Raw genomic sequence first — 8,145 nt, 5'->3', positions numbered from 1 at the left:
TCCTCCTCCTCCTCCTCCTCTCTCACTACAGACCAGTTTGTCCCCCCTGTTCTGCAGGAGTTCCAGTACTCCCATCTCATCCTGTGTACTGGGACCGACGGAGCGTTCCCCGGGAAGTTCAACACGGTGGCGTCCTACCAGACCGCCGTCCAGAACTACGAGGACCTCGTCAAGCAGGTAAGACCACTCTGAGGGCTACTTTCAGCTCAGGCTGGTAGTACTCATATATGTATATATATATATATATATATGTGTGTGTGTGTGTGTGTGTGTGTGTGCTCAGGTCCAGGCTGCAGACTCGGTGTTGGTGGTTGGAGGAGGATCCACTGGTGTGGAGATGGCTGCTGAGATCAAGACAGAGTACCCAGACAAGAAGGTGACGACCATGAAAGTATATAAATGTAGTTAAAGAAGAGTAAAGGAACATGAAGGAACCTCTGAGATGTAGTACAGTAAAAAGTACATGAAGGAAAAAGTACCTCTGAGATGTAGTACAGTAAAAAGTACATGAAACAACTTATGCTACAACAACTATGAAAAGTACTACTCCCTTCTTCAGTCATGGTACTAGTTCCTTTGCTGGCGTTGCTTGCTGTGTACCCTGAGGTTTTAAAGGTACTCTCCTGTTCAGGTGGTTCTGGTCCACTCCAGGACGGCGCTGGCCGACCCGGAGCTGCTGCCCAGCGTCAGACAGCAGGCCAAGGAGGTTCTGCTGGAGAAAGGAGTGGAGCTGCTGCTGGGTACTGGACCTGATGCAGACCGGTGTTGGGTCCGGACTGGTTCTGTGGGGGGTTCTGTGGGGGGTTCTGTGGGGGTTCTGAACCGGCTCTGTGTGTGTTTCAGGTGAGAAAGTGTCCAACCTGTCGGAGCTGCAGCTCAACGTGACCCGGAGGAACACGGAGGTGACCACTGACAGAGGAACACAGCTGACCTCAGATCTGATCATCTGCTGCTCCGGACTCAAGGTCAACTCTGCAGCCTACGGCTCCAGCTTCTGTGAGTACACACACACACACACACACACACACACACACACACATACATACACACACACACACACACACACACACACACACACACACACACACACACACACACACACACACAGAGATCTGCAGGATCATGTTACTAGAAGTGGAGGAAGTATTTAGAACCTTTGCTGCAGTATAAGTAGAACAATTACTCTGGTACAGTAAAAGTACAAATACCTCAAAGTAAAACTACACTTACAGTAAAGGTACTGATACCCAAAATAAAAGTACTAATACCACAAAGTAAAAGTACTCTGTTATAGTAAAGGTACTAATAACATATTATTAACATTATTAACATTTGTGGAACCAGCTAATATTTTTATGAGAAAAAATACTTCAAGCATCAGAAATGAATTGATCCTCTGAGGATGTGACGCTGCGTCCTGTAGCGCCGCCATCAGGACACACGAGGCATTGATTACTGTCCTTCAGCCTCCGATCAGAGCGGGTCGATCGATCGGTCTATTGATCGTGTATTGATAGGTCTATTGATAGGTGTATTGATAGGTGTATTGATAGGTGTATTGATAGGTGTATTGATAGGTCTATTGATAGGTGTATTGATCTATTGATATTGATAGGTTATTGATCGGTGTATTGATTGATCGGTAGGTATTGATCGGTGTATTGATATTAACATTTGTGGAACCAGTGTATTGATAGGTGTATTGATCGGTGTATTGATAGGTCTATTGATAGGTGTATTGATAGGTCTATTGATCGGTGTATTGATAGGTCTATTGATCGGTGTATTGATCGTGTATTGATAGGTCTATTGATAGGTCTATTGATAGGTCTATTGATCGGTGTATTGATAGGTGTATTGATCGTGTATTGATAGGTCTATTGATCGGTGTATTGATCGGTGGTCTGCTCCTGTTGACAGCCGGCTGTCTGGCCGATAACGGAGCTCTGAAGGTGAACCCTCACCTGCAGGTTCTAGGTTTCTCCAACATCTTCGCTGTGGGTGACTGCACCGACGTCAACGAGCCCAAAACGGCGTACAGCGCCGCGCTGCACGCCGCTGTCGCCGTGAGCAACATCACCAACAGTGTGAGCGGGAAGGAGCTGACCTCTTATCAACCAGGTACACACTCACCTGTCTGTGGCTTTAGTTTCATGTCTGTGGTTTAATTTCATGTCTGTGGTTTTAATTGCATGTCTGTGTTTTTAGTTACATATCTGTGGCTTCAGTTGCCTGTTTGTGGTTTTAGTTTTTGTCTGTAGTTTAAGTTGCGTCTGTGGTTGTTGTTGCCTGTCTGTGTTGCTGGTCGACTGACGTTATTACTGGTTGCCTTTGTGTGTTGCCGGTTGCTAGGTAACGTCACCATGTTGCTGGCGATGGGCCGTGACGACGGCGTGGGTCAATTAAACGGGTGGAGGTTGCCTCGTTTCCTCGTTGCCCTGGTGAAGAGTCGAGATCTGCTGCTGTGGAAGAGCTGGAGGGAGATGCAACAGCAGCATCCCTGAGACACACACACACACACTCATCTTGGTGCTCCTATACTTGTGAGGACTTAGGTGACTTTACACACTCAACCAGAAAAGATCAAATAGTTTCTGATTCTCTGCTGGATGTTTGATTTCTGGCGGACGGGAGCCGATCGATCTCATTGATCCGAACACGTCGTCTGCCAGACGTCTAACGAGCAGCTTAACGTGTTCAACCTTCATATCGGGACGCTGCCTCATGCAGTGAAGGACGACGGCTGATCTCAGGTCTGTGCTCGTTGCATCATTTAGATCAGATTCACATTTTTTGCAGGAACTTTTTAAGAATATTTGGTTTGAAATACAAAAACTAATTTGACTTAAATTGCCACAAAGAAGCTTCTTTTTGTGTTTTTAAAGTTTCACAGATGAAACAAAATGTTTCAGATGCTTTTTAATTAGTTTTATACAAACAAGTTTACTGTATTTTCTCTGAACTGATGCAAAGCTACTTAAAAATAATAAATGTAGAATATGTACGTGGACCAACAGCCTCATCCAGCATATGAAGAGTTCATTAAACCATTTGTGCCAATTCAACATTTCAGCTTGAAAACATTTAAAAGGAAACACATTTATAAAACTGCTTCTTTATTATGTCAAAAACAATAAATACAAATATTTTAACCCGGAACATTTTATATTCTGATCTCATTCATCAACAGCAGAAATATAATAAAAGTGTGTTCATACAGAAAGTCATCATCAGACAGCTTTCATTCAGCTCGTTGATCAGCTTCTCCTGCTGAACGTCTCTTAAAAGTCAAACTTTCACGATCACACACTAATGATAATAATAATAATAATAATAATAATAATAATAATAATAACAACAACAACAACAGATTGAACCGGTTTGTGAGGAATAAGTTTCTCAGCTACAATTTTTAGTAAAACAAAAGTCAAACTCTCTGGTGCAAAATATCAAAACGTACAAAAATATTCAGCATGTGATTGACATGATGCGAGTGATATTCATAATTAATAAACATTTAGTGAAACAACACCAGTGTTTGGAGACCTCTCCGGCCACCGATTGGCTGCCATCATATGTCAAATAAATACTTATCAATAAATAGATTTGGTTTCTCAGCTGTAACTTCAGGACAGAAGAAATGGATTCAAGTAAACGGAAACTAAACGGGTTTCAAAAGAAAAACAGGAAATTGATCGTTTGTTAAATAGGTATGAAGCTGAAACGAATTGAACTGAACGATTGATTGATCGATTAGGTCATTTCATTTTGGCTTCTCAAATGTGTTTTGCGTCTCAGTAAACTGAGTCTTTGGGACACTTTAAATGATAGATTTGTTAAAAAAAAAAAAAAATAATTATCAATTTCTGTGAAGCAGATCAATAACATCCAAAAGTTTAAAAACACAACTTTCACACATGACTCATTTTAAACTTTCTTTTGGTGAAAACTGGGACTCAAACACACAAAGTTGTTTCTGCTGCAGCGTCACCGACGGGAGCGGCGCGGTGAAACCAGTTCAACCAGTGAAACCAGTACGAGCAGAGCGGGAGTGGCTGGTTTCATGAGACAGACGCTTCCAGACTGACGAGGAAATGAAACGTCATATTTCACTTGGGGGGGGGAGATTTCTGATCGTCAACACTTTAAAAAAAAAATCGGTTTGCGGCCTTCAGGATTATAAATGAGTGTTTATTTAAAATATATTAACTTAAAACCAGTCTGATAATCATTTTCTAATAATTTATCATTTTAGTTTGCTCAAACAGTCATTTGTTCGACACGTTCCATCATTTCTTAATAGTTTAATTTTCTTTAACAGAACGAAGTCATTGAGGAAAACAGAGAAAAGCTCCGATTCACCTTCTAGAGCCGTTGACTCTAAAAAGCACGTTATTCATTTTCCAGACGCAAATAAATGTATTCATTTTATTTTAAATGTTCCTCTGTGCTCTAAAATAAAAAGACGCTGTTTAATTTGTGTGAAGTTAGAGAAACCGTTGTTTTTCCTGAAGAGGAGCGATAAACGTGATGAAACATCAGATTCAGAGGTTCATCCAGATGTTCTCGGTGCGAAGAAAACCCGCAGATTTCAGATTCTCCCTGCATGAAGAACATCAGTGTGAAGTTTTTAAATGTTAGCAGCTTCAGTACGACGAGCATGTGACCAAAAGAAACCTGGTCCAGTCGGTCAGATCTCCCACAATGCCCCTGGTCTCTACTCAGACTTGTTGGTCTTGGCGTCTCTGCGGGGGCGCAGGTACGTCTGGTAGAAGAAGTTGGAGAAGAGCAGCAGGTAGCTGAGGTACATGAGCGCGGCCCAGGTGATGTTGTCGATGCGTGACGGACAGTCTCCGTGCTGCATCCACCGGTACACCAGGCCGCTCACCGTCAGCCCCATCACCATCTGCCCGATCTGAGTGCTGGTGATGAGCACGGCGAACGGCCGCGGCACCCGCAGGCCGGCGGCGCGCGCGGCGTAGTAGCTGTACATGAGCGCGTGCACGCCGTAGTTCATGGTCATGAACCAGCCGCCGCCGGCCACCATGTCTTTGTAGGAGTACCAGGAGTACAGCAGCACGGTGATGTGGTGGTACCAGTGCAGGAACAGCAGCTTCTGCTTCCTCAGAACCACGAACGCCGTGTCGCCTAGGAGACACAAACGGCCAATCAGTGAGGACCTTTACTCTGAGAGTGTGTGTGTGTGTGTGTGTGTGTGTGTGTGTGTGTGTGACAAATGCATGTGCTGCGTCCGTCCAATGAGATCACTGTTTTCTGTGATTTAACTGCTTTTTTTTTTTTTAAAGACCAAAAACTCCTAGAAGATGAAGGTCACATCTGAATTATAAAATCATGACATAAGATATTGATCTCAGAGGATGAAGTCTGGAGGACTCACCGAGCTCCGGAGCTTTGCTCAGGACGAAGGCGTACGCCCAGAACTTGCTGACCGGTCCGTTGTAGAAGCTCTGGTCACAGATGGACTGTCTGAAGCCGCTGCAGCTCAGGACGTGAAACATGTAGGAACCGGTCCGGACCGCACCGATGATACTGGGAGGAGGAGGAGGAGGAGGAACATTTAAATTACTACTTGATCATTGATCACATATGAAATAAAGTTTAACTCCTGAGATCATCTCCAGTGAAGAAGTCTCACCTCTGTTGGAGTCGTCAACACTACAGAAACACATCTAATCAACAACTGGTACTTTTAAACAAAGTTGTGATAGTTTGATTTGTTAAAGACAACACCGTCACAAACAGTGGAGTGTGTCAAAGGTGTGTTGTTACCTGAAGAGAGCGAGGCTGAGCGACCAGAGGACGAGCGGCCTCCGCAGGTTCATCTTGGGTCGAGGCTTCATGTAGTGCTGCCCTGCGAACACCAGGGCCGCGTACACGGCACTGAACACAAACGACTTACTCCTGCAGGAGGAAACAAAGCGTTTAATATGAGTCAATAAAAACACACGCATCTAATGCCAACGTAACGTTAATCATTAAAAAAATAATAATAATATATATATATATATATATATATATAAATAAATAAATAATTATATTGAATGTTAGCATTAAGTTCTATCACTTTTTTCTCCACATCTTGCTGTTACAATGCTTTTATTTAAAAAGGTCAATAATAAAATACTCATGTAAAAATATAAAACCGCCCATATTAAAATGCTAATGTTAAAAAGGTTGGAATGTTGATTTTAAAATAGTAACTTCAAAATGTTAATGCAAGAATACAAATATCAAAATACTTGTTTAAATACTAAGACAGTGTTTAAATGCTGAGCTTAAAATACTAACAGTAAAATACAGACTTGTATTAAAATACTAACTTGCTGAGGTTAATACTAATGTTAAAATATTAACTTTAAATATAAGAATGTTAAAATACTAATACTATGTTTAAATGATGACCTTAAAATATTGATGTTAAGATGCAAAAGTCTTTAGGTTTTTGACACATTTAAATATTTTCTGTCTTTTTCTTACATTTCAGGGACCAAAATATTAAAAATCAAGAAAATATTCTGCTGATAATCAGATGTTTCTTCATACTTGAACTGCATTTAATATTAAATTAAATAAAATCTTGTTAAGAACCGACTCGTCTCTTGTTTTTCCTCTTTAGAGCAGATCTTTAGAGCTTTAAGTCTATTCATGCCTTACTGTCATGTTTTCATAAACACCTTTAAACAAACAGTCACACCTGAGTCGCTTAGCAACCACAAACAAAAGCTACATTTTTCAGCAGGTGTAGTCGACAGATATTCACCTGAGGCATCACCTGCTCCACCTGTTCTGACTCTGACTCACCTTCAGCTACATCTCACCTTCACACTGATTTATGCTCATGTGTCGTTTTTAAAAAAACACATTTTATTTGATAGTGAAACACTTTTAAAGTTTAATAAGGATGTTTTATTGCTAAACACTGTTATCTGGTTTTAGAACAAGACAAAAATAAAAATGTATTAGTTTTATAATATTTTTCATAAATATGAAATAATAAGTATTTATTTCTCTGTAAGTTTTTACAGTCACTGTGGACTCCTGAAGACTTATTTTAATAGTGTGTGTTTATGAGCAGGTCAAATATTTCTGAGTTTCAGGTCATCTACATATTTTAGCATTTCATCACCTGGGTTGTGACTCTCAGGTGTGACGTCACTGAGCCTCACCTGAGCCTCACCTGAGCAGACTACAACGCTCTGGAGGTTTCTCGGGCTCCTGCTCGGGACTCTACTCCCAGAGGACTCTACTTTAATGAGTTAAACCCTCACCAGACCCCCTCCACAGACCACCAGCTTTAAATGAGCCCTGTCTGTGAACTAAGCAGACTATTGTTACACTGATAGTAACATCATCAGTGACTGGCAGCAGGCCCAGGTGGACTCACCAGTGCTCCTGCATCCACTCCATCGCTCCTCTCTCGTCAAAGCGCCGCTCGAAGCTGAACTCCTGCAGGTGAGGGTCCGTCCCGTTCAGCTCCAACATGTTCCTTCCTTTATATTCACTGCAGATCTAAACTACAGAGTGCAGTCAGTGCGTCCTCCGGCTGTCCTCTCACCTGTCTGTCCTCTCACCTGTCTCGCCGTCCTAATTAAAGCCTATTAGCTGGGGGCGGGGCTTAAAGGACACACCTGCTTCTTTGATGTGTTTTCTTTTCTTCTTCACTTTGTTCTCGTTCTGTTTTTCCAGATTGTTCTGTTTCTGTTTCTATAGGAGACAGAGAGAGACATGAGGAGAACAGGATCAAGAGTTTCTCCTGAAGAAAAGCTTTGACAGGTGAACATTAATGCCAGTAACTGTGAGGTAATGTTACTAATTAAACTAGAACTAAATATAACGAATACATGACTGAGTATTTACATGTTACGTCATTTTATAAATACATTTATTTATTTTAATAAATAAAATAAAATATTAATTTTTAAATGAAGTACTTTTAGTGTACTACACCTCAGAGGTACATATAGTACTTTTAGTGTACTACATCTCAGAGGTACATATAGTACTTTTAGTGTACTACATCTCAGAGGTACATATAGTACTTTTAGTGTACTACACCTCAGAGGTACATATAGTTGTATAGTAATTATAGGCTGCTTTTCTGAGGTTTTCTTCATCACAGAACAG

The 8,145-nt window shown here is 41.4% G+C and overlaps 2 protein-coding genes across 2 annotated transcripts in view; one reads left to right on the top strand and one right to left on the bottom strand.

Moving 5' to 3' along the window:
• Positions 1–3,265, top strand: part of aifm2 (apoptosis inducing factor mitochondria associated 2) — an 8,859-nt gene extending 5,594 nt beyond the window's left edge. The window contains 6 exon segments of the mRNA XM_054600709.1: positions 58–177; positions 284–376; positions 632–740; positions 844–996; positions 1,921–2,121; positions 2,353–3,265. Coding sequence (XP_054456684.1) covers positions 58–177; positions 284–376; positions 632–740; positions 844–996; positions 1,921–2,121; positions 2,353–2,504 — 828 coding nt within the window. The 3' untranslated portion in view covers positions 2,505–3,265.
• Positions 3,266–3,379: 114 nt separating this feature from the next.
• On the bottom strand, positions 3,380–7,610 carry LOC129092316 (elongation of very long chain fatty acids protein 6-like). The gene is made up of 4 exons (XM_054600226.1): positions 7,406–7,610; positions 5,791–5,922; positions 5,399–5,550; positions 3,380–5,148 (listed from the first exon to the last, which is right to left on the bottom strand). The coding sequence occupies exons 1-4, from the start codon at positions 7,501–7,503 to the stop codon at positions 4,718–4,720; spliced, it is 813 nt and encodes a 270-aa protein (XP_054456201.1). The 5' UTR covers positions 7,504–7,610; the 3' UTR covers positions 3,380–4,717.
• Positions 7,611–8,145: the final 535 nt, after the last annotated feature.

The sequence above is a fragment of the Anoplopoma fimbria genome, chromosome 6, assembly GCF_027596085.1.
Source record: "Anoplopoma fimbria isolate UVic2021 breed Golden Eagle Sablefish chromosome 6, Afim_UVic_2022, whole genome shotgun sequence".
In the NCBI taxonomy this organism is placed as follows: Eukaryota; Metazoa; Chordata; class Actinopteri; order Perciformes; family Anoplopomatidae; genus Anoplopoma; species Anoplopoma fimbria.
Note: the sequence above shows the minus strand (reverse complement) of the source record. Positions and strands in the feature narration are given on the sequence as shown.

Coding starts and splice junctions, on each gene's coding strand:
- LOC129092316 (XM_054600226.1), bottom strand. CDS start 7,503: ATGTTGGAGCTGAACGGGACGGACCCTCACCTGCAGGAGTTCAGCTTC. Junction 5,551..5,790: donor CTCAGCCTCGCTCTCTTCAG/GTAACAACACAC, acceptor TCCTCCTCCCAG/TATCATCGGTGCGGTCCGGA. Junction 5,149..5,398: donor GAGCAAAGCTCCGGAGCTCG/GTGAGTCCTCCA, acceptor TGTGTCTCCTAG/GCGACACGGCGTTCGTGGTT.